Genomic DNA, 26,762 nt, shown 5'->3' with positions numbered 1-26,762 from the left:
GGTCAACGGTTCAACGATCACCACTGCAGACAAAACACAACTGATAACCCAAACCCTTCTTTCGTTCTGCAGTCCAGTCAGATACAAAAATTGAAAGGTTGCTGTTGGAAGTACAGACAGGCCCCAGAGCAGGCTCCAAAATGATTCGAATCCTGGACAAAGCGGAACTACTACCTGAGAGAATCCATAGCCATACCGCCCTGTTCAAAGAATATCGCTCACAGGTACCACATCATCATTAACACATTGAGTGAAGTTTCAAATAACTCTTCCAACTTAACAAAAAAAAAATCATTTCTATGGCCCCTTTCACAACCTCAGAATTACCCGGAGTGCTTTACAGACAATCACACCATCACAGAACAATACAGTGCAGAAGAGGCCCTTTGGCCCATCGAGTTAGCACCAACACATGAAAAACACCTGGCATACCTACCTAATTTACCAGCACTGGGCCCATAGCCTTGAATGTTATGACATGCCAAGTGCTCACCCAGGTACTTTTTAAAGGACGTGAAGCAATCCACCTCTACCACCCGTCCCATCAGTGCATTCCAGACCGTCACCACCCTCTGGGTAAACACCCCCCTAAACCTCCTGCCCCTCACATTGAACTTGTGTTCCCTCATGACTGAACCTTCAACTAGGATGAATAGCTGCTCCCTATCCACTCTGTCCATGCCCCTCATAATCCTGTACACCTCGATCAGGTCGCCCCCTCAGGCTTCTCGGCTCCAGCGAAAACAACCCAAGCCTATCCAACCTCTCTTCATAACTTAAATGTTCCATCCCAGGCAACATCCTGGTGAATCGCCTCTGCACCCCCTCCAGTGCAATCATATCCTTCCTATAATGTGGCGACCAGAATTGCACACAGTACTCCAGCTGTGGCCTCACCAAAGTTCTATACAACTTCAACATGACCTGCCTGCTTTTGTAATCTATGCCTCAATTGATAAAGGCAAGTGTCCCATGTGCCTTTTTCACCCACCCTATTAACCTGCCATTCTGTCTTTATCGATCTATGGACAAGCACAAGAAGGTCCCTTTGTTCGTTGGAACTTCCCAATGTCAGGCCAATCCTTGTCAAATTATTCCTTTCCAAAGTGTATCAGCTCACACTTTTCTGGGTTAAATTCCTTCTGCCACTTACCTGCCCATTTGACCATCCCGTCTATATCCTCCTGTAACCCAAGACACTCAACCTCACTGTTAACCACCCGGCCAATCTTTGTGTCATCCACAATCTTACTGATCCTACAGCCCACATAGTCATTGATATAAATGATGAATAAAAGGAGCCCCAGCACAGATCCCTGTGGTACCCCACTGGTCACTGGCTTCCAGTCACTAAAGCAGCCGTCTGTCATCACCCTCTGTCTCCTACAGCTCAGCCAATTGTGAATCCACCTTATCAAGTTCCCCTGTATCCCATGTGCATTAGCCTTCTTTATAAGTCTCCCATGTGGGACCTTGTCAAAGGCTTTGCTGAAATCCATGGGAACTACATCAACTACACCCTCATCTACACACCTGGTCACCTCCAACAAAAATTCAGTCAAATTAGTTAGGCATGACCTCCCTCTGACAAAGCCATGCTGACTATCCTTGATCAAACCTTGCCTCTCCAAGTGGAGATTGATTCTCTCCTTCAGACTTTTCTCCAATAATGTGCCACCATTGACGTGAGGCTCACTGGTCTGTGGTTCCCTGGCTTATCTCAACAACCTTTCTTAAATAGTGGAACCACATTAGCTGTTCTCCAGTCCTCTGGCACCTCCCCTGCGGCCAGAGAGTAATTAAAAATTTGGGGCCAAACCCCTGAAATCTCCTCCCTCACCTCCCACAGCATTCTGGGACGTACTACATCTGGATCTGGAGATTTACCCACTTTTAATCCTGCCAACACCTCTTGGGTGAGGTATTCGTTCAACACCCTACCAATGTGTTCTGACTCCACCCACAGATGATTCCCTTGGTCCCTAATGGGCTCTTTTCTTTCCATGGTTATTCTCTCTTCCCACTGCTATACTTATAGAATATCTTGGGATTTCCCCTACATCTTTTTGTTGAGCACCTGAGGTGAAAATGAGAAAGGAGAGGAAGAGAGTTCTTGTTAAGATGTCCTTGGTGGATTGTAACCAAAGGTGCAGGTTCAGGAACATGGACTGAATTCCCTTTCTGAATCACAATGTTAAAACACAACCTTGACATTAAGAGGGAGAGGGTGGTGTGCAGTGGACAAGTGGTGCATTTCCACCTCACCAAAGTATACTTCCTGTGAACTGACAGCAATTTGAACTCAATTCAATGTCAGATTTGAGAAATTAAGCTCATGTTGCACTTCACACCCTTCCCATTGTCGGGCTTGTATATATATTTTTTTTATTCGTTCATGGAGAGTCGCTGGGCCAGCGATTATTGCCCATCCCTAAATGGCCTTGAGGGGGCAGTTAAGAGTCAACCACATTGCTGTGGGTGTGGAGTCACACCTTAGGCCAGACCAGGTAAGGACGTTAGATTTCCTTCCCCAAAGGACCTTAGTTAACCAAATGGGATTTACGATAATTGACAATGGTTTCAAGGTCATCATTAGACTTTTTATTGAATCCAAATTTCACCATCTGTCATGGGGTTTGAACCAGAGCATTAATCTGGGTCTCTGGTTTACTAGTTCAGTGACAATTCCACTACGCCACTGCCTCCCTTCGAGTATATTCCTTGTTGGAATTCAATTGTGCTTCAACTGTTCTTCGTTTTTGCTGCTTTCATCACCGCAGTGGGGCACAGAAGCATCTCTCCTATGTCTTAAACGTAATGCCTTGTTTCAGGTGGCACAGTAGTTAGCACTGCTGCCTCACAGCTCCAGGGAGCCGGGTTCAATGCCAGCTTGATTGGTGACTGTCTGTGTGGAGTTTGCATTTCCTCCCGTGTCTGCGTGAGTTTCCTCCGGGTGCTCCGGTTTCCTCCCACATTCCAAGGATGCTCAGGTTAGGTGGGTTGGCCATGATCAATTGCACCTTTGTGTCCGAAAGGTTAGGTGGGGGTACAGGGATAGGGTGGAGGCGTGGGCTTAAGTAGGGTGCTCTTTCCAAGGGCCAGTGCGGACACGATGGGCCGAATGGCCTCCTTCTCCACTGTAAATTCTGTGATTCTATGATTCCAGACCAGAATGAAAAACCAAACCTGGGCCAGCAGCTCCTCGTCCAGTTCGATTTCCAAAATCTCCTCGAGAAGCAGGACAACCTCTCAAAGATCTTCATTATCGAGTGACCGATCAAACAAGCGACACCACAATGTTGACCAGAAGCAAGATCAACCGGGTGGGATTTCCAGAAAGCGAAACGACAGCACAAAACATCCTCCCAGTTCCAGCTCCAGTAGATACATGTTTCCCGACAGCACTCGGGTACACGTTCTTTCAGTTATCAATTCTCAGAAATGTTAGTTTTGAACCACTATTTTAAAGTGGTGGACCAATTATCAGGGAGGGTTGAGTTAACAACTTATCTATGTGAACATTGGGAAGAATATTTAACATAACAAAGTGGCAATCAATACCACATGAACACCATTGGCTGGATTCTGAAGAAAATGACTGATTTTTTCAAATGTATTTTTACAGGGAATAACCCAAGAACTCATGCATATGGAGTTCAAATCAGCCGGAAGCAGTGAGGTAAGATATTACCCTGCTGTGATATTTCAAATTCACATTTTTTCCTTGTGCATTCCCATTCCAGAACACAAAATCCAAGCTGTCGCTCCGTATTTTCTTTTGGGTGTGAACTATTGTTTCCCGGCGCCAGGAACCCCAGGCTCAATTCCCGGCTTGGGTCACTGTCCGTGCGGAGTCTGCACGTTCTCCCCGTGTCTGCGTCGGTTTCCTCCGGGTGCTCCGGTTTCCTCCCACAAGTCCCGAAAGACGTGCTGTTAGGTGGATTGGGCATTCTGAATTCTCCCTCTGTGTACCCGAACAGGCGCCGGAATGTGGCGACTAGGAGCTTTTCACTGTAGCTTCATTGCAGTGTTAATGCAAGCCTACTTGTGACGCTAATAAAAATTATTATTATGTTCAAGTGCAACGCCATCTGTCCTCTGAGGTGGATATAAAAGAACCTGTGCCCATTATTTCAAAAAAGACCCGAGGAGTTACCCCTGGTGTCCAGGATATTTCTGAGTCTGTTGCCCTTGTCCTTCTAGGCGGGAGAATTCACAGGTCTGGAAGGTGTTGCCTCTGCAGACTTGGCGAGTTGCTGCAGTGCATCTTGTAGATGGTACACACTGTAGCGACTGTGGGTCAGTGATGGAGGGAGTGAGTGTTCAAGGTGGTGTTAGGGATGCCAATCAAATGGCTGCTTTATGGTTTTGAGCTTCTTGAATGGTGTTACTCTCTGCTTCATGCTCAGTTGCTCAGAACATAAATCTGACGTTTTTCACTTTGTAAATCTAGCCGACTCACAGGAGGAAATCAGCCAGGAACAAGCAACACTCCAGACTAAGACACAGAGATGGTAGCTCCAGCAGTAGACAATCTTCTGAAGAGGTTAGTCGTTCACTCAACAGCCTTTACCTCTGGCAGGTCGTCATGCAAAGGGGTGGAAGTTATCTTCAGTTATACAAAACTCTAGTTAGATCACAGTCTGGACTGCTGCGTTCAACCACTGCACCACCAAAGTGTAAATTACTGATAACTTAGGGCCTGTTAACAGAGCTCTTTATTTTCAAAATGGCGATTGGATATAGTGTAAGGATGTTCAATACAATTGGAATAATCACTCTGTCCTTGGGATGGGGCACTCCAAGCATTCAGTGCCACAGATAGGCTAGTTTCTCTGCCACTTTGCATGCTGGGTAAAGGGTTCTCCATTCTCAGAGGCCATTTCCTGCAGAAAACCTGCTGCTGAGGCACACTGACCAGCAAACACTGACCTCATGAGGGTTAGGGGCAGCAAGGAAACAGGCCTCAAGGGGAAGGACCAGCCTCCCTGGCCCAGTGAAAGGATTTGATGCATTGAAGCCTGTTCATAGTTCACAATTTGCCAGTGTCCACATTAGAGTGCCTCTTGCATAGTTACCATGTGCACCAATTGTGTCCATTGATAAGGGTCCATTGATGCAGGTGTCTTTTTTAAGCAGTGTCTGTTTATATCCTTGGGGTGGGTGCCGTGTGGATTCATCAGCAAGTACTGAGATAAAAGAGTTAAATTACAAGGAGAGTTTTCACAGGCGAGGCCTGTATTCCTTGTGTTCACAGTTTGATGGATGATCCAATTCAACTATCTAGGACCTAGGTTCTAGGTCATTCCTTAGAGAATAACTAAATTAGAACATAGAACAGTACAGCACAGTACAGGCCCTCCAGCCCACGACGTTGTGCCGACCATTTATCCTAATCTAAGATCAACCTAACCTACACCCCTTCAATTTACTGCTGTCCATGTGCCTGTCCAAGAGTCGTCTAAATGTCTCTAATGACTCTGACTCCACCACCTCTGCTGGCAGTGCATTCCACACACCCACCACTCTCTGTATAAAGAACTTACCTCTGACATCTCTCCTATACCTTCCTCCAATCACCTTAAAATTATGTCCCCTCGTGATAGCCACTTCCACCCTGGGGAAAAGTCTCTGGCTATCCACTCTATCCATGCCTCTCATCACCTTGTACACCTCTATCAAGTCACCTCTCTTGAGAAAAGCCCTAGCTCCCTCAACCTTTCTTCATAAGTCATGCCCTCCAGTCCAGGCAGCATCCTGGTAAATCTCCTCTGCACCCCTTCCAAAGCATCCACATCCTTCCTATAATGAAGCGACCAGAACTGGACACAATATTCCAAGTGTGGTCTAACCAGGGTTTTATAAAGTTGCAGCAAAACGTCGTGGCTCTTAAACTCAATCCCCCTGTTAATGAAAGCCAGCACACCAAACGCCTTCTTAACAACCCTATCAACCTGGGTGGCAACTTTGAGGAATCTATGTACATGAACCCCAAGATCCTTCTGTTCCTCCACACTTCCAAGAATCCTGCCTTTAACCCTGTATTCAGCATTCAAATTCGACCTTCCAAAATGAATCACTTCACATTTATCTAGGTTGAATTCCATCTGCCACTTCTCAGCCCAGCTCTACATCATGTCAATGTCCTGTTGTAACCTACAACAGCCCTCAACACTATCTACAACTCCACCAACCTTTGTGTCATCGGCAAACTTACTAACCCACCCTTCCACTTCCTCATCCAAATTATTTATAAAAGCCACAAAGAGCAGAAGTCGCAGAAGAGATCCCTGCGGGACACCACTGGTCACCGACCTCCAGGCGGAATACTTTCCCTCCACTACCACTCGCTGTCTTCTCTTGGCCAGCCAATTCTGTATCCAGGCAGCCAAATTTCCCTGTATCAATTGCCCCTAACTTTCTGAATGAGCCTACCATGGGGAACCTTATCAACTACTTTCCTGAAATCCATATACACCACATCCACTCCCCGACCTTCATCAATGTGTCTCGTCACATCCTCAAAGAATTCAATGAGGCTTGTGAGGCATGACCTGCCCCTCACAAAGCCATGCTGACTATCTTTAATCAAACTATGTTTTTCTAAATAATCATAAATCCTATCTCTCAGAATCCTTTCCAATAATTTGCTCACCAAAGACGTAAGACTGACTGGTCTGGAATTCCCAGGAATTCCCTTCCTTGAACAGGGGAACAACATTCGCCTCCCCCCAGTCATCCCATCCGGTGCTGCTCCAGTGGAGAGTGAGGACGCAAAGACCATCAGCAACGGCGCAGCAATCCCCTCCCTCGCTTCCCGTAGTTACCTTGGGTATATCCCGTCAGGCCCAGGGGACTTATCTATCCTGATGCTTTTCAAAATTTCCAGCACATCCTCCTCCTTAATAATAACCTGAGTCTATTAACCTGGTTCACGCTGTTCTCATGAGCCTGTTGAGCCACTTCCTTCCTCGTCTCAGTGGGACAAAACTATTCAGCACTCGCAGCAAGTGCTCCTTGAACAACCCCCACATTACTGCTGTGCATTTCCCCAAAAACAGTTGTTCCCATTTTATGCTCCTCAGCTCCTGTCTAATAGCAGTATAATTTCCCCTCCCCCAATTAAATACCTTCCCATACTGTCTGTTCCTATCCCTCTCCATGACGGTAAATGTTAAGGAGTTGTGGTCATTATAACCGAAATGCTCTCCCACCGAGACATCTGACACCTGGCCTGGTTTGTTGCCAAGCACCAAATCCAATATGCCCCCCCCCGCCCCAAGTCGGCCTATCTACATATTGAGTCAGGAATCCTTCCTGTACACACCTGACAAAATCTGCTTCATCCTAACCATTTGCACTAAGGAGGTTCCAGTCAATATATCAGGGATGTTGAAGTCACCCATGACAAAAACTCTGTTACTTCTGCACCTTTCCAAGATCTGCCGCCCAATCTGTTCCTCCATCTCTCTGCTGCTATTGGGGGGTCTATAGGAAACTCCCAATAAAGTGACTGCTCCTTTCTCGTTTCTGACTTCCACCCATACTGACTCAGTAGACAAACCCTCCTCAACTACCTCCTTTTCTGCAGCTGCGATGCACTCCCTAATTAACCGTGCCACTCCCCTCCTCTTTTAACTCCCTCCCTTTTCTTCTTAAAACATCTAAACCCCGGAATATCTAACAACCATTCCTGCCCCAGTGAAATCCATGTCTCCGTAATGGCCACAACATCGTAGTTCCAAGTACTGATCCATGCTCTAAGTTCATCTCCCTTATTCCTGACACTCCTGGCATTGAAACAGACACACTTTAACCCATTCCACTGAGTGAACTTTGGCTTATCAACTGTCTAGCCTTCCTCTCAGACTCGCTGCACACTATTTCTGCCTGTTCAACAGCTACCCTATCCTCTGATCCATAACTCTGGTCCCTATCCCCTTGCCAAATTAGTTTGAAACCTCCCAAAGAGCTGTAGCAAACCTCCCACCCAGGATATTGGTGTCCCTCCAGTTTAGGTGCAATCCGTCCTTCATGTACAGGTCCTACCTTCCCCAGAAGATATCCCAATGATCCACATGTCTGAAGCCTTCCCTCCTGCACCAGCCCTGTAGCCACGTGTTCAGCTGCACTCGCTCTCTGTTCCTTTCCTCACTTGCATGTGGCACTGGAAGCAATCCTGAGATCACTACTCTGCTCGTCCTGCTCTTTAGCTTCCAACCTAACTCCCTAATATCACTTTTTAGATCCTCATCCCTTTTCTTAGCTATGTTGTTGGTGCCTATGTGCACCACGACTTCTGGTTGCTTTCCCTCCCCCTTAAGAATCCTGTAGACTCAATCCGAGACATCCCTGACCCTGGCACCCGGGAAGCAACATACCTTTCCGGAGTCTTGTTGGCGACCACACAATCTCCCCTAACCATTGAGTCTCCTATTACTATTGCTTTTCTATTCTCCCCCTTTCCTTCTGAGCCACAGAGCCAGGCTCAGTGCCAGAGACCTGGCCGCTAGGGCCGTCCCCCAGTAGGTCATCTCCCCCAACAGCATCCAAAACGGTATACTTGTTTTGAAGGGGAACGGCCACGAGGGATCCCTGCACTGTCTGCCCATTTGTTTTTCTTCCCCTGACTGTAACCCAGCTACTCTTGTCCTGCACCTTGGGTGTGGCTACCTCCCTGTAACTTCTCTCTATCACCTCCTGGAGTATCCGAAGTTCATCCAGCTCCAGTTCCCTAACGGGGTCTCTGAGGAGCTGGAGTTGTTGCACTTCCCACAGGTGTATTCTGCGGGGACACCAGTGGTGTCCCTCACCACCCACATCCTACAGGAGGAGCATCCTACAGGAGGAGCATGCAACTGCCCTAGCCTCCATCCCCTCTGACCTGAATTCCCAAAGAGATTTAAAAGTTAAAAAAAGATTAAACACCTATTAGGCCCTTAAAAATATATATATGTGTATATACTGCTGCAACTCTCTCAAGTGAACCCTCTAAAATTGGTGATTGTGCTAAATGATACAAAGATAGCTTGCTGCCCCCAAAAAACAAAAACAAAAAAAAACCAAACAACTCTTACCTTACAGAATGTAGCTGCCCTGTGAACCAACTGGAACTCCGCCCTCCGACTCTGCACCCAGTCAGCTGCATTCTCTGTAAACTCCCGACTCCCTTCCCGCCCATTGAGGAAATGTCAGAAATGAAATGAAAGGAGCACCTTGCTCCCTCATCACCTCTCTCCCTCAGTCACCAAACTCTCACTATAGCACTCAAATCCAGCACTCATTGCAAATTAGATAGGGTAAAGAGCAAAGAATGATTGGTTCTGGTTTGGTGGATTTCAGAACAAACAGATATATTATTATTATTATTATTATTCTATTATTATCACCTTCCAATGAGAGCCAAGACTGAGGTCAGGAAGCATTTTTTCACACTTTAGGGGAGTATAATTCTGGAACTCCGCAGACCCCTTCCATTCTCCCCTCCCCCAAACAGTTGTTGAAGGTAATGGTTGGTTGGAAACGTTGAAACTGTAATGAGTAGATATTTGTTGCGCAAGGTGATTAAGGTTTACAGGCTCAAGGCAGGCAGATGGAGTTAAGTTTAAGATCAGACATGAACTAACTGAATGATGACACAAGTTCTTAAGGGACAGAATGCCACCCCCCCCCCCTCCCTGCACCCCCCCCCCGGCAATCTTTTTCTGCTGTCTGCTTATTCATTTTATGTTGACATTTGTTTTCAATTCCAGAGTGATCTCATCAGGGACATTGGTACTCCCTCACTCATCGTTCTTGCTCGGGCTCAAAGGTCTGATGGAAAACAGCAAGGATATCAGCTCACTGGGTCTGTGGGAAGCTCACATGGCAGGCCGGAAATGCACCTGCGACTTGTCGGTCTGAAGGAAGACAGCATTTGGAGAATGTGTGTGGATGCTGCCATCCCTAAACCACACAAAGCAATGGTACTGTATAAACCAGAGCACGAATAAGCCCTGAGAATGAGGCCATTTAGTCCGTCATGCCTACGCCAGCTTTTTGAAAGCGCAATCCAATTTCTCCCGCTTTTCCGTATCCTCTCTCCATACCACTGCCGATTTTTTCTTTTCAAGTATTAATCCAATTCCCTTTAGAATGCAAACATTAAACTATTCACAAGCGTTCACAACTGTTCACAAGCGTTCACAACTGTTCACAAGCGTTCTCCTAAATTTCCCCCCATCCCAATCTTTTTGTGTGGACTAGAGGGTCCATTGCTCGTATGGTTCTGTGTGTCTCAAGTCTGTGCCCTCTAGTTACAAGTGAAGTCAGTTTCCCTAGATTTACTTTTGTCAAAACCCCTTACGAATGCATCATGTCATCTGTGCCCTGCCTGAAGCACTCCACAGATAATCAGGTGTAAATTCTATTCTTTCACGGGGCCCCATTCTTGTCTAAGGAGCCAGGAACTGGAGCAGAAATCATCCAGATTCCAACCTGGGCAAGGGGTTTTCACAGTAACTTCATTGCCGTGTTAATGTAAGCCTACTTTATAATAAAGATTATTATTATTACCTGGCAATGATTTGGGGTGTACAGGTGGGCCCCACAAGGAAGAGTGTCGTCTGGCTGACTGCGGTCCAGGTCCAGGGTAATCGAGAAGCCCAGGGTTGAAACCTGTCTGGATCACTCACCAGTCATTCGGCAGGTGCGTGCGTCTTCAACTGGACTAGGTTCTGTTATGGGTCAGGGTTTAGAGAACCCCAAAGTGTATCATGGAGTTCCCCTGACCCACAACTTTTAATAGATTGTGGTATGGAGAGCACACGGCCCACTCTACAGGTGTGGTACAGCAGAAATCAAAAAGTATTTTTTAAAAGCAAAACAATGTTTATTCTATGAACTCAAGTTAACCTTTTTAAAACATACAGTGAACATCTTAGCAACCATCAATTCAAATACAACCCCCAAAGAATACAACACTAAGTAATCTTTTAAGCTTTCCTTTTAACATCCATAAGACTTAAAACACCTTCCAACAGAAGCTCATTAAGTTTACATTCACGACTGAGAACATTTATAATTCTGAATTCACCAAATGATCAAGAGATAGTCTTTTGATGGCAGAGAGAACAGCAGTACACCTGCTTGGTCTGGCTTCAGCTCCAACACTGAAAACGAAACTAAAACACACCCTGCAGCCTCCTCAAAAACAAAAGTAAAAAGCTGACAAACAGCCCAGCTCCACCCACACTCTGACATCACTGCAGTAATAAACACTGATTTCTTAAAGGTACTCTCACTACAGATATTTATATACACAACCATTTATAAACACCCATTTCTTAAAGGTACTCTTACATGACAGTTGAGACACCCACTCTTTGATGGGTGGGTGCCCCAATTACAAAGCAAACCACAAGCATTGGACTGTTTATCTGAACATGGCACTGTGGTATTACCATAACTATCAGCTGGGTCACTGTCTGTGCGGAGTCTGCACGTTCTCCCCGTGTCTGCGTGGGTTTCCTCCAGTTTTCTCCCACAGTCCAAAGATGGATTGGCCAGGCTAAATTGCCCTCAGTGTCGAAAAAGGTTAGATGGGGTTATTGGGTTATGGGGATAGGGTGGAAGTGAGGGCTTAAGTGGGTAGGTGCAGACTCAATGGGCCGAATGATCTCCTTCTGCACTGTATGTTCCATGTATCTGTGTATTACAAGGATAAATGTAGTACCATGAATAGCCACCAGAGGGAGCTGCAGATACAACTATATAAAGCAGTGATGCGAGACCTCAGGGGTAGGTGTGAGTAGGAGACAGCCAGTGAAAGTCATCAGAGCATTTAGTGCGAGAAGGTTAGATTGTAGTTATACCAGTTAGTGTAGTTAGATGTTATTGTTCAATTCTGTATTCTAAAAGGACTAAGTGTCGAAACCCAGTTTAGTAGTGTAAATTAAATCATAGCTTTGTATGAGAACACTACGCAAACCATCCTAGACAAGCAACACAAAGAACACCACAGGCACAAGGTCTACAAGAGTATGAGGGGCATGGATAGAGTGGATGGGCAGGCACTGTTTCCCAGGGTGGGGGGACAGTCACCAGGGGCATAGGTTCAAGGTCCATGGGGCAAAGTTTAGAGGTGCGAGGCAGATTCTTTACACAGAGGGTGGGGAGTGCCTGGAACGCATTGCCAGGGGAGGTTGTGGAAGCAGATACATTAACGGCACTCAAAAGGCACCTTGACAAACACATGGATAGGATGGGTATAGAGGGATACGGCACAAGGAAGGGCTGAGGGTTTTGGCCAAAGGTGGTATTGGAGGGCCGAAGGGCCTGTTCCTGTGCTGTATTGTTCTTTGTTCTTTATGCCATACCAAGTGAAAAACTGTATCTTTTAAAATATCCTAGATAATGTACAGATGGGGTGAAAACTGCCAGACGTATAAGATGTCTTTTAAAGCATCGATGGGACATCTCGCAAGTCACCCAGCTTTGAAAATTCGAACTAGGTGGTCGGATATTCCTCGTGCGATGATAACCGGCGGAAGGGTGTAAGCATTTGTGTTATGTAATCGTCCTACTCCGTTCTTTTCCATGTACACTATCTACAATACTGAGTCAATGTTCTTTTTAACTAGGATCGGATCAGGAGCTGCTTATCTATTAGGATTTTCCAATAGCTTTGAGGTTAACCCTTCTCACCAGATAACGCAGCTGATAGCCCTCACATCACCCCGGACCATTGATACAATTGTTAAACTACCCAGGGTACGGATGTCTTTATCTACTTTCACTTAGCCATCCTCCAGTTCAAATGTTCTTATTATGAGAGTTGAGATTTCTTGACCTGTATAACGGAGAATCTTATTGTTTCGGTACCAGTTTACTATCTATTATCAAGGCTTCGAGCTCCCTTTGCCAGTTCACGTCCAAACAATGGGTCCAATCATACGGAAACGCGGATTCAAAGGCATCACTGAAGTTGCACGTCTGCTTCTGACCACCAACCAGCGTAATTATTACTTCTACCTCTTCTCTGGGAAATATTCTGTATGCGATTTCACCTGATACCTGTATAATATGTAGGAAAAGCATTGGGAGCCCTGATGTTCAGTTCAAGCTATGAGACATTAAACCAGGAGGAGGAGGTGCTTGTGAATTGATACAAGGCACCATCAGTACAAGTGAAGAGAATTCTTCCAAGGGAGCACAGGTCTTGAGGGTGATGCTGTAGCTCCATCTCCGACTTGGGTTGCATGTGAACTTGTGTCCTCCACTGGGGGAGGGTGGTTATTCAATTAAAAGGAACTCTTTTCTTTCTCCCAAGTATGGAGTGCAACAGGTGGTTTGAAGAATCAAGAGGGCTAGATTTTTCTCACTCTGATAACGTACAACTGTTTAGCAGACATAAACATTAAAGCCACTTCACCGAACTGAAAACTATAAATTATATAGAACCCTGTATAAACCAAATTTAGTGCACAGATTTTATCTACATCTTACAAAAAGGATGTAGAATCACTGGAGAAGGTATAATAAAAGATTTACACAAATTACTAGAGTTACATCACACTTGGGAGTACTGTGCACACTTCTGGTCACTATATTCACAAAGGATATAGAGACACTGCTGTAATAAAATGTTAACAAGGATCATGCCAAACTGAGCAGTTATGACTATCAGGAAAGATTAAGTAGGCTGGAAAATAGAATGCTGAGGGGTGACTTGATAGAGGTCTTTATAATTGTGATGGGAACTCCATCTGCCATTTTAAACAATCATTCTGTCCATCGTTAATGCACATTGGTAGCCATGTGTACCATCTACAAGGTCTACTGCAGAAATTCACCAAGGCTCCTTCGACAGCACCTTCTAAACCTGCAACCTCTACCACCTAGAAGAAAAAGGGCAGCCCATACATGGAAGTTGCCCTCTAAGTCCACATGGGCAGCACGGTAGCATTGTGGATAGCACAATTGCTTCACAGCTCCAGGGTCCCAGGTTCGATTCCGGCTTGGGTCACTGTCTGTGCGGAGTCTGCACATCCTCCCCGTGTGTGCGTGGGTTTCCTCCGGGTGCTCCGGTTTCCTCCCACAGTCCAAAGATGTGCAGGTTAGATGGATTGGCCGTGCTAAATTGCCCCTTAGTGTCCAAAATTGCCCTTAGTGTTGGGTGGGGTTACTGGGTTATGGGGATAGGGTGGAGGTGTGGACCTTGGGTAGGGTGCTCTTTCCAAGAGCCGGTGCAGACTTGATGGGCCGAATGGCCTCCTTCTGCACTAAAAATTCTATGTAAAAGTCACAGTAATAAAACCAGAAAATGCTGGATGAACTCAGCAGGTCTGACAGCATCTGTGGAGAAAGAAACCAAGTTCATGGGGGTGATTTTGAGTCCGTGTTGGGCCATCAACGTGAACAGTGACACTGTCCCAAAATCCCACGGGAAAGTTGATTCTCGCTAGTGAGATCTTGTTTCCCAATTTTCCACGGCCTTCGCCCGTGAAGTAACGATGGGATGGGTGGGAGCCTCATTTAAATATAGTTTAATGACACGCCTCCTCTCACTGAATATTGAAACTGCTTTGCGAAGACGGGAAACAGTCTCCGGGGGCATCGAGGTAAGTATTGCCCCCAGTGGGAGAGGGACATATGCCTGACATTGCCCCCCCCCCCCACCCCCCCCCCGACACAACTCGGCAGCGCCAGATTGATACTGTGAAACTGGCAGTGCCAGTCTGTGCCAGTCTAAGACAGTGGGAATACTCGGGACGGGCCATCTGCATAGCCCAATTGGGGGTGGGAGGGGGAAGTGGCCTATGCCTTTAAAGGGGGGATTTGGTAGAGAGGGGGGGTGGGGAGGCACTGGTGAAACTGCTGCGGTGGTTGTTGGTTGTGGGGGTGGGAGACACTGAGACCATTGTGCCCTGGTAAAGCAGACTCCATCAGGGTCTGACCCGCCAGACTGACTGACGGCATAAACCACACCATCCCCCCCCCACCCCCCAACTCAAATTTTTTAATTGTCAGAGTTGCTGAAGATTTGGTATGAAGGAATTACGGGATATGGCGAGAATGCGGATAAGTGGTTCTGAGACCACGAATAGATCAGCCATGATCTTATAGAATGGCGGAGCAGGCTCGAAGGGCCGGACGGTCTACTTCTGCTCCTAGTTCTTATGTTCTTATGAAAACCCGGCTGTACATCTGGAGACGTCGATTTTCAGTCAGAGCCTGACCCACACCACGTTTCAAGTCTGCATTACTCTTCTACAGATTTGAAGATATATTCCATTTGAAAATGAAAATGAAAATCGCTTATTGTCACGAGTAGGCTTCAATGAAGTTACTGTGAAAAGCCCCTAGTCGCCACATTCCGGCGCCTGTCCGGGGAGTCTGGTACGGGAATCGAACCGGGCTGCTGGCCTGCTTGGTCTGCTTTAAAAGCCAGCGATTTAGCCGAGTGAGCTAAACCAGACTTCACTGTCTCTGGGTCAAGGTCCTGGAACTGGTCGTCTAACAGCACCGTGAGTGTGCCTACCCTTCACGGATTGCAGAGATTTAGGCGTGCAGTGCACAGCCTCACCTCAACAATGATCGTTGGAAAAGAACAACCAATGTTGGCCTCATCAGCCAAGCCCGCATCCTGTGTAGGAACTTAAAAAAAATTAACTCAATCCCAAACCGGATAACAATGCTAAATATTGGCACGGATTGTGGATGATGTGTGTTCACTAAGAAAGAGGTTAATGGAATGGTAGAATATACCAGGAAAGTAGAGGTAAACCTTTCTGGAGACTAACATTTCCATAATTTATTTTCTGCAGGGGAATGTATTGTTGAGAATGAGCGAGTTGTTACATTCGATAGCAATGAGCTGAAATATAAAATAGTTAATGATTGCCACTACATCCTGACTAAAGATTGCTCACCAACTCCAAAGTTTGTTCTACTGATGCGACGGGCGAAGGATCAGCTGAGAAAGAAGGCAATCAAGCTGCTGATATCAGTGCCCAATATGTAAGTAGCCATCACAATTAATCATCACCGTAAGCAGGGATTAAATATTAATGTCCTTAATGTATAAATGAATTGTGGTATAGATTCACAGAATCAGACCTATTACACTCAGAAAGAGACCATCCAACTCCCTCTTGAATGCCCTATATATAGTGCAAGATGTAGAATATATACTATATTTTATATTTACATATATAATATATAGGAAATGGGATGGGAAAGAGGTTAAATGCAGTACATAGGAAGTTAGGATGTTTTCGAAGCATGGCAGTAAAATCTAACGGGGAGGATGTGACTGGGTATTTTTGATTCTGTGAAATGTCATTTACCTTAAAATAATCCAATGAGAAGATTGTACAGTAGCACAGTGGTTAGCACTGTTGCTTCCCAGCGCTAGTTTCCCGGGTTCAATTCCCGCTTGGGTCACTGTCTGTGCGGAGTCTGCACGTTCTCCCCGTGTCTGCGTGGGTTTCCTCCCACAAGTCCCGAAAGACTGTTAGGTGAATTAGACATTCTGAATTCTCCCTTAGTGTACCCGAACAGGAGCCTGAGTGTGGCGACGCGGGGATTTTCACAGAAACTTCATTGCAGTGTTAATGTAAGCCTACCTGTGACAGTGATAAAGATTGTTAATTACATGGTCCATATATGTGTTCAGTAGAGATTGTTCATGGTCTATGCATCATCATTCTCATCAAAGGTTTTTTAAATTTAAAGTTAATTGCTGTTGCTGGCAAGGGCTATTTTGTAGTAAGTTTTACGTTCATACTTTTTCCAGGAAAAATTAAAAAACACAATAAATGATTGAAAGACCAGAGTAAAATAAGGTATTCATCATTAGAGTAGGGTGGTTAGATTGGTTCTCAGCGCAAAGTTTAACCATCACTCAAATTCATTCATTGTGCGATTTGAGATATGCCAATGGTCTATTCTTAAATCTTACATCTTAATTTAGTTGTTTGTGATTGGTGTAGTTTGTACATGGTCCATGTATGTGACCAGTACAGATTGTACACGGTCATGTATGTGATTAGTATGGATTTTACATGGCCCTGTGTTTGCAATTGATATCAGGATAGGAACTCACTAAAATTAACATAAGCAAAATATCAACGATGAAGAAAGTAATGGCGCTTAGGACAACAAACCCTGGGCCAGATGTTTTCCATCCCAGTGTTTGAAAGAAGTGAGAACATTGTAGATGTCACAACTATAAACATACAAAGTTCCCTTGATTCAGTTATTGCTCTTCAGATTAGAAGATTGTGCACGCCACTCCATTATTTAAGGAAGGTTAGAGAATGAAACCAAGGAATTATAGACCAATTAACCTGATATCTATTGTCGGAAAATTACTGGAGTCTATGATTGAGGTTACAGTGAACACCGTGAATATTTCAGCTAATCCGAGAAATTCAGCATGGATAGGTAAAAGGGTTTGAATTTTTTTGAAGAGGCGAGTGAAGCAGTAGACAAGGAAATGTGTAAGAATGTTAGTTGTATGGATTTCCAGAAGACACTCAGTAAAGTGCCTCATGAGAGACTGTTAATTCAAGTTGAAGTTTATGGAATTGAAGGTATATTATTGACCTAGTCAGAAAATTGAGTGGCAGGGGACAGAGAGTAGGAATAATAGACACATTCACTAATTGTCAGGAAGTGCCTGGTGGTATCCAACGAGGATCAGTGTTTTAGGGCTCAACTACTCACATAATTCAGGGCGATAGGATAGAAAGCTACATCATCAAGTTTGTTGGTGACACAAAGGTGGATGTCACATTATGCAGTGGAGGTGGAAGTATAAAATTCTAAAGAGATGGTAATAGTTTAGGTAACTAGGCAAAACAATGGCAAATGATTTGAATAAAGACAAGCGTGGGGTCATAAACCTTGTTTGCAGGATGGACTCTGGCCTGCTAGTCCCAGAGTAAGCAATCACAGTGATGCCGAGTGCCGAGGTGATCACTTTAAAATATCCACCTTGGTTCTCTGGGGCACCATCCCAGTTGTTTTAAGGATTAAACCCTCTGGGCCCCACCATCCGCATTCTCTCACATCTCCCCTTCCCACCCCACATCCACCCTCATGCCTGTACATGCCTACTCATATCATCCATGCCAACCTGTAGACCCCCACCCATCCCCCATAGGAGCTATGCTGAGATTAAATAAAATAAAGCTTTCACTGTATGAATGATGCTCTCATTCAATATATTTAAATCCCCATAAGTACTTAATCTCTTATAAAACAAAATTTATGTTCATAGCCCCTCATAAAAGACAGATAATCCTTTAATTAACTCTTTGAGTTGTCACTCAAACTGAATTTACAACCCCCTAATGTGATAATGATAGGTTGTGGAAAGCACCCACACGTTGAGAATGCTATAATGATAGCATTTATGGTTTTGCCAACACAGAGCTATTGAAACGGCTGGATCATTCTTTTCAACCTACAGGCACCCTCAGGTTGTTTTTTCCCCAAATTTCTAAAGGGCTGGGCACCAAATTAACTCCACAGCGTGTCATGTCTACAGACCCTATGTATCGTTCAAGAGCACTTACAACTTCTCCAAAGATTTGTAGCTCCTGCACTGCGAATAAGATCCTTGCTGCAATGAAATTGGGGTTTGGTTGAACTCAGCACTATGTTGCTCTGCTCTGCTGGTTCCAGGTTGCTCACACCGGGGCAGCACGGTAGCGCAGTGGTTAGCACTGTTGCTTCACAGCTCCAGGGTCCCAGATTCGATTCCTGGCTTGGGTCACTGCCTGTGCGGAGTCTGCATGTCCTCCCCCCCCCCCCCCCCCCCCCCCCGTGTCTGCATGCGTTTCCTCTGGGTGCTCCGGTTTCCTCCCACAGTCCAAAGATGTGCGGGTTAGATGGATTGGCTGTGCTAAATTGCTCTTAGTGTCCAAAAAGGTTAATTGGGGTTACTGGGTTAAGGGGATGGGGTGGAGGAGGTGTGTGCTTAATTGGTATGCTCTTTCCAAGGGCCGGTGCAGACTCGATGGGCCAAATGGCCTCCTTCTGCTCTGTAAATTCTATGATTTTATGTGGGAATTACATCTCACTCCTTTTCCTTCACTGGTGAAAATGGAATTTCTCAAAATGGACATGGGACCTCTGGACCCAGGTCCTGCATGTGAAAGTCCGTGGAGTCCCCATGAACATCTGGTCATTAACGCCCGTGTATATAGATCATTTAAAAGGTAAGTAATAAAAAAAACTATTGAAATGTTGGTCTTTAAATCTAGGGGAATAGAATACAAAGGCTTTGATTAGACGACTCCTGGAGTACTTTGAGCAGTTTTGGGCACCACATCTTAGGCAGGATGTATTGACCTTGGAGGGTGTGCAGGGTAGGTTTCACCAGGATGATTCTTGGACTCCAAGGATTAAATTACAAGGAGAGATTACATAAACTGGAGTTGCATTCCCTTGAATTTAGAAGTTTAACGGGAAATTTGAGAGAAGTATTCAAGATATTGAGAGGAGCCAATAAGGTAGATAGAGAAACAATTCCTACTAGTTGGGGAATCCAAGACAGATATTTCAGGAGTGAAATAAGGAAAGGTTCCTACACACAAAGGGTGACTGAAGATTGGAACTACCTTCAGCAAAGGGTAATCGATGGGAGATCAATTGTTCAATTTAAATAGAGGCAATAGATTTTTATTAACCAAGGGTATGAAGGAATATCTACAAAGTCGGGTAAATGATGGAAGGATGCAGGTCAAGTGTAATCTCATTGAATAGAGGAACAGCTTCAAAGGGCTAAGGACCCGTACCTAAGGGCCTACACACATGACCCATGTATATGATCTGTACAGGGCGGCATGGGTAGCACAGTGGTTAACACTGTTGCCACACGGCTCCAGGGTCCCGGGTCCGATTCCTGGCTTGGGTCACTGTCTGTGCGGAATCGGCACATTCTCCCTGTGTCTGCGTTGGTTTCCTCCGGGTGCTCCGGTTTCCTCCCACAAGTCCCGAAAGACGTGCTTGTTAGGTGAATTGGACATTCTGAATTCTCCCTCAGTGTACCCGAACAGGCGCCTGAGTGTGGCGACTAGGGGGATTTTCACAGTAACTTCATTGCAGTGTTAATGTAAGCCTACTTGTGACACTAATAAAGGTTATTATTTTAAAAAGGTCATACGTGGATTCATTGAATGGGCCTTGCTTTTTTAATTCCCTGTTGGAATGTGGGTCCTACAGCCAATGAACAGCATTTTATTTCTCATCCCTAGTTGGACCACCTTTAACCTTTGAAGCCTGTTTGGTGAAGGTGAGTTGTTTATAACAACTGGGTGGCTTAATCAACCATCATAGCAGCTAGTTAACGATTCAACCACATTGTTGTGGGACTGGAGTCACATATAGACCCAGATTGGGTGAGAAGGCAGGATTCCTTCTGTAAGCTGCTTTAGGGAGACAGTGTGAAATATACAGCAACCCACCAATCATGGTCCTTTTCACTGATATCAGCTTCCGATTTTCAAGTTCTCCAACTTCTATTGTGCAATTTGATGTGACATTCATTGTACTGTTCAACCGTGCCTCTGGTTTACTCATCCAGTAACATAGCCAATATCCACTTTGCCTTTGCTCTTTCCTTACTAATTGTGCTGTGGTATCCCAATCAAATTTCTGTTTATCTTTCCCAGCGTAATTGAAGCATATCCTACGACAGATGGAATAAAACTCTTGGTGGATGATGTTGAAACCGCCCTGAGTAAACAAGGAAATGTTATCCAAAGTGAGTAACTCTTTTGTAAATGGATTAAATCACGCACTTCCAAAAAGTGTCAATGCAGAATATGTAGCTAAGATGTACTGCTCACCCATAAATTAACACCAATTAAAACATTTGAATATTACTGAAGAGGGCGATATGTTGCTGAAGCTTTTCATCGTTCACTCATCGGGACAAGAATACCAATTTTCAAACAATCGGGACAATTTATGCTACAGGAGAAAAGGGTGCTGATTGGTTGGCAAGTTGACTCTAATTGGCCAAAGTGTTGCCGGAAAGCAACCGAGAACTATAGATTCCGCAAGACTCTGTCTTTCAAAAAAGGCATAATAAAGTTTGAACATATTCCTTTGTTTATGGAGGACCTAACCCTGTATATGAATGTTTGCCGCTAATAATAAGTACAAATGAGCCACATTACGAGTTCTGCTGATTATCTTAGGTTTGCTGTTAGGTTAGCCAGTAGCGCACTCAGGATTGTTCATCAAGTGCTGCCCAATCGCGGAAAATCACTTACAAATTATGAGAATGGCAACTTTGAAATGAAAATGAATGAAAATCACTTATTGTCACGAGTAGGCTTCAATGAAGTTACTGTGAAAAGCCCCTAGTCGCCACATTCTGGTGCCTGTCCGGGGAGGCTGGTACGGGAATCGAACCGTGCTGCTGGCCTGCATGGTCTGCTTTAAAAGCCAGCGATTTAGCCAAGTGAGCTAAACCAGCCCCTTTGGCCAGAATGTGGAAGTCATTACCACAAGGAGTAGTTGTGGCAAATAATGCAGATGCATTTAAAGGGAAGCTGGGTAAAGACATGAGGAAGAATATAATAGTAGAATACGCTGATGGGGTACAATAAAGAGGAATGGGAGGAGGCTGTTACACAGCATAAATGGCAGTACAAACCAATTGGGTCAAATAGTCTGATTCTGTACTGTCATATTAGGCAATCTTTTTACATTCCCTTTTAATGAATGGGTTTAATATTTGTATAATTGTCTGAAAATTCACTTTAGATATTCTGGCAGCGATCTGCCGGCCACGTCGCACCCCTGTTCAGGCGAATGGGGGCGTGACGTTGCAGGTAGATGGTCGGAGAGGCTCTTCCAGGATCTACTAGGCACGCCATGCCTCGTGAGATCTAACGGGATCACGCAAGACGTCACGATCTGGACCCCTCCCACTGTGGGCGGGATCCATTTTTGACAAATGTGCATATTAGAGTGAGTAGCTAGTCTCTAATATACAGCTCACCTTATCTGCCCACGTTGGTGGGCTCTAACTACTTCGCCTCGGAGACCTTAGGCGAGCGCCATTCAGTACTAGTCACAGGCTGGCATTGTGCGGGGATTGGGCCCAAGACTGCCCTGCCCTTGTGTGGGGGGATTTCAAGGACCCACTTGAATGTGAGCTGGGCCTTTGGGCGAAACGGCACTCTGTTGCAATTCGGTTAGATCACGCCCTTTATTCCAAAATTCATAAAAATGCCTCATTTTGTTGGCTGCATATGGGAATAGTCATCAGTCAACTATTCAAATGTTTACTTAATCATTTCCCCCCCCCTTATTTCAATACATTGTGCAGTGAGAATAAGAGGCTGGCAAAGGATTAATTGAGCAACATACTAAGCTACTCAATGCAAAACCTTGGTCAGGCCACATTTGGAGTACTGTGTGCAGTTCTGGTCGCCTCATCTTAGGAAGGATGTGGAAGCTTTGGAAAAGGTGCAAAGGAGATTTACCAGGATGTTGCCTGGAATGGAGAGTAGGTCTTACGAGGAAAGGTTGAGGGTGCTAGGCCTTTTCTCATTAGAACAGAGAAGGATGAGGGGTGACTTGATAGAGGTTTATAAGATGATCGGGGGAATAGATAGACAGTCAGAGACTTTTTCCCCGGGTGGAACAAACCATAACAAGGGGACATAAATTTAAGGTGAATGGTAGAAGATATAGGATGGATGTCAGAGGTAGGTTCTTTACCCAGAGAGTAGTGGGGGCATGGAATGCACTGCCTGTGGAAGTCGTTGAGTTGGAAACATTAGGGACCTTCAAGCGGCTATTGGATAGGTACATGGATTACGGTAGAATGATGAGGTGTAGATTAATTTGCTCTTAATCTAGGACAAAAGTTCGGCACAACATCGTGGGCTGAAGGGCTGTATTTTTCTATGTTCTATGTAAAACGCACATTTGAAGTTGCAGGAATACGAGGTCATTGGTACATTTCAACCCTGACGCCTTCTCCACCATTCAATTAAATCATAGTTAATCTATATCTGAACTCCATTTATCGACCTTGTTCCATAACCACCATTAATACTCTAATAATAAGTATTCTACACAAATCTATTAATCTGATTAATTGTCCAATTGTCTTTTCAGACAGACCTGGCTCCTCCCATTAACGACATCATCTCTACCCAAAGCATAAAGCATTCTGTTGTCTCTTCTTACACGATGCCCCTTGACTTGTTTCACCAGGACCAAACACAATACCCCTGTTAAATTATCTACATCCTGGGGGTCCTTCAAATGTAAACAATATTCCATTAGTTAACTATCTGTAAACAACTAAATGGTTCTCAAGATCTATTAGCAGAACACTCCACCTGCAAATAATGATTACTTCATTTCTTAATCATAGTTCTAGCAGTCCTGTATGCATCTAACCCAGGTTTTTATAATGTTACTGCAAAAAATATAAAATAAAATGACAATTTTTTACATTCATCATACTTTCAACAACTCCATGGGCAGCACGGTAGCATGGTGGTTAGCATAAATGCTTCACAGCTCCAGGGTCCCAGGTTCAGTTCCCGGCTGGGTCACTGTCTGTGCGGAGTCTGCACGTCCTCCCCGTGTCTGCGTGGGTTTCCTCCGGGTGCTCCGGTTTCCTCCCATAGTCCAAAGATGTGCGGGTTAGGTGGATTGACCATGCTAAATTGCCCTTTAGTGTCCTAAAAAAAAATAAGGTTAATGGGGGGGTGGGGGGGTTACGGGTATAGGGTGGATACGTTGGCTTCAGTAGGGTGATCATTGCTCGGCACAACATAGAGGGCCGAAGGGCCTGTTCTGTGCTGTACTGTTCTATGTTCTATGTCCATCATTAGAAATCAAGATTCCTTAATTTGGGATTGAGTGGAAGGAAGTTCATCAATGGAAAAATTTGGTTTGAAATGGGAAATTTTGCTGGAGATGTTGAGATGTTTAGTTATTTAAACAGGTGTTACAAATTCCAAAATATGATTGTCTCATTGATGTATTCCATATAAATAAAAGACTTAAAGGAAGGGGAAAAACTTGCTTTGATGCAGGAGTCCTGTGAATGAGGACATAATTTTAAATGAGAGCTCGTTGTACAGGGGATGCTTCTTCACATAAAGGCTTATAGTAAATTACAATTCCTACCCCCAAAGTTTTGTCAAGGCTGGGAGTGAATTCACATTTTCAAAATTCAGATTAATAGATTTGTGTAGAATACTTATTATTAGAGTATTAATGGTGGTTATGGAACAAGGTCGATAAATGGAGTTCAGATATAGATTAACTATGATTTAATTGAATGGTGGAGAAGGCGTCAGGATTGAAATGTACCAATGACCTCGTATTCCTGCAACTTCAAATGTGCGTTTTACATAGAACATAGAAAAATACAGCCCTTCAGCCCACGATGTTGTGCCGAACTTTTGTCCTAGATTAAGAGCAAATTAATCTACACCTCATCATTCTACCGTAATCCATGTACCTATCCAATAGCCGCTTGAAGGTCCCTAATGTTTCCAACTCAACTACTTGGGGGCCCATATTATCCAAATTACTATCCATTCCCAGCAGGGAACTTAAAAGTTCTTTACTTTTGACAAGATTAATTTAGTAGCAACAAGTGTTCTATATAAATAGTCAGAAGATCAAAAAGCCTTGTTGAACAAATGGATGTCCAATGTCTTCCAGATCTTGTAACAATCCAACAGAATGGGACTGGAATTATTTTAGAAGCACCCTCAATCAATATTGACCAATTGGCCTTTGACGGAGACAGAATTCAGGTACCGCATGCTCATTAACCAATTACTACTTCAAATATTAACTTGGAACTGTAGTTGGTAGACTGATTCTTATTTTTGCCTTTGAGCACAGATTGTACTTGATCAGATGATGAGTAAGACATGTGGTATTTGTGGGCATAATAATGGTGAGCGTAAAATGATGATGCCAAATCAAGAGGAAGGCAGAGATGTTGAGGATCTTTTTGAATCATGGACATATCCAGGGCAATCCTGCGCAGATGGTAAGAGAATCGCCACTCATTTTAAATCATCCCAATCTCGTCCAGCTCTGCAACCCTCTTAAGGTCTCTGTTTTCCTCTAATTCTAGCCTCTTCAGCATCCCTAATTCTAATTGCACCACCATTGGCAGCCGTGTCTTCAGCTATCTGGGCCCCGAATTCCGGAACTCCCTCCGCAAACCTCTTCACCTCATTTTCTCTTTTAAGGCATTCCTCAAATGTACCTCTTTTACCAAGCTTTTTGCCATCTGTCCTACTATGTCCTGAAGTGGCTCGGGGGTGTCAAATTTAGTTTTTGTGTTAAAGGGGCTATGTAAATACAAGTTGTTACATTTTGCCTCAAAACCATCTTATCTGGGTTTTAACAAACTGTACTTTGGTGAATTTCAGATTGCAAAGTTAGACGAAATTTTGTGGAACTAGGAAAAACTGTCAACGTTGAAGGGCAGGAATCCAGATGTTACTCAGTTGAACCAGTTCAACGGTGCCTGGAAGGGTGTTCACCCATTGAAACACTCTCACGCATTGTTAATTTCCACTGTGTACCAGCCAGTAAGTCTGTAGTAATAATGTGCATACTTTAACCAAGACAAAAACAATAAAAGCAAATTTATCGCAATAAGAACAAGAGGCATTCAATCGTTAATTAATTCTATTTATTAGAATTCCCTGATGGGCAGCATGGTAGCACATTGGTTAGCACTGTTGCTTCACAGCTCCAGGGTCCCAGGTTCAATTCCCGGCTTGGGTCACTGTCTGTGCGGAGTCTGCACGTTCTCCCCGTGTGTGTGGGTTTCCTCCGGGTGCTCCGGTTTCCTCCCACAATCCAAAAATGTGGTTAGGTGGATTGGCCAAGATAAATTGCCCTTCGTGTCCAAAAAAGGTTAGGTGGGGTTACAGGGATAGAGTGGAGGTGTGGGGATAGGGTGGAGGTATGGCCTTAGGTAGGGTGCTCTTTTCAAGGGTCGGTGCAGACTCAATGGGCCAAATGGCCTCCTTCTGCACTGTCAAGTTCTATGGTTCTATGATTAATGTATAGAGTGAAATTCGCTCATTTCAAAAATGATTTGGATCTGACCCAGGTGCACAGATCAACACATTCCTCTGTCTATCTTTCCAGTGTGATTTTTAACATGTTGTTGTACTGTCTGCAAATGTGATCTGAGAAAATCTTTTTCGCACAGTGAGTGGTTGGGGTCTGGAAGTTACTGCCTGGAAGTATGGCCTATTCAATCGAAGCATTCAGGAGGGCTTTAGATTATGACTGTGCGGGGTTATTGGGCTAATTGGACAGCTTTTGAAAGTCAGCATGTTTATGATGGGCCGAATGGCACAGAAACAAGGAGAAGTCAAGAGCTGCGAACTTTTAATATATTATTGATTACAGTCTCACATGGAAACAAGCATTTCCCTTAACCTGGCAGAGCTAGAACTAAAGCATGTTTTAATACATTAACAGATCAACCTGTGGATGCAGCCGTCATATTCAGTTCCCGAAAGAAGTCTGTGGATATGAGTCACCCTGTGGATTCTCACACGGACTGTTTGTGTCGCTGTACAGAAGTATGAACCCTATCCATGTGGAGAATGAGCGTTCGCCATTCATCAATGTTAGAAATTATCAACTGTAACAGTTGTTATCAAACTCATTGTTATACTGATTCTTGCCACACAGTTTGCTATTCTGGATGCATTAATATATTCCAATAAAACCTTTAATTCTTGAGA

General features: G+C 44.5%; 1 protein-coding gene across 1 annotated transcript in view; it reads left to right on the top strand.

Moving 5' to 3' along the window:
• LOC119964114 (vitellogenin-like) overlaps positions 1-26,762 on the top strand; it is a 92,936-nt gene extending 66,174 nt beyond the window's left edge. The window contains exons 22-35 of the mRNA XM_038793420.1: positions 73-224; positions 3,167-3,409; positions 3,626-3,679; positions 4,454-4,546; positions 9,753-9,965; positions 12,391-12,533; positions 12,621-12,750; positions 12,865-12,994; positions 15,807-15,999; positions 20,664-20,755; positions 24,700-24,794; positions 24,886-25,036; positions 25,425-25,586; positions 26,494-26,762. Of these exons, the coding sequence (XP_038649348.1) occupies positions 73-224; positions 3,167-3,409; positions 3,626-3,679; positions 4,454-4,546; positions 9,753-9,965; positions 12,391-12,533; positions 12,621-12,750; positions 12,865-12,994; positions 15,807-15,999; positions 20,664-20,755; positions 24,700-24,794; positions 24,886-25,036; positions 25,425-25,586; positions 26,494-26,603 (1,961 nt within the window). The 3' untranslated portion in view covers positions 26,604-26,762. The remainder of the gene's footprint in view (positions 1-72; positions 225-3,166; positions 3,410-3,625; positions 3,680-4,453; positions 4,547-9,752; positions 9,966-12,390; positions 12,534-12,620; positions 12,751-12,864; positions 12,995-15,806; positions 16,000-20,663; positions 20,756-24,699; positions 24,795-24,885; positions 25,037-25,424; positions 25,587-26,493) is intronic.

This window comes from Scyliorhinus canicula, chromosome 4 (assembly GCF_902713615.1).
Source record: "Scyliorhinus canicula chromosome 4, sScyCan1.1, whole genome shotgun sequence".
Lineage (NCBI taxonomy): Eukaryota > Metazoa > Chordata > Chondrichthyes > Carcharhiniformes > Scyliorhinidae > Scyliorhinus > Scyliorhinus canicula.
This window is presented reverse-complemented; position numbering and strand designations above follow the sequence as displayed.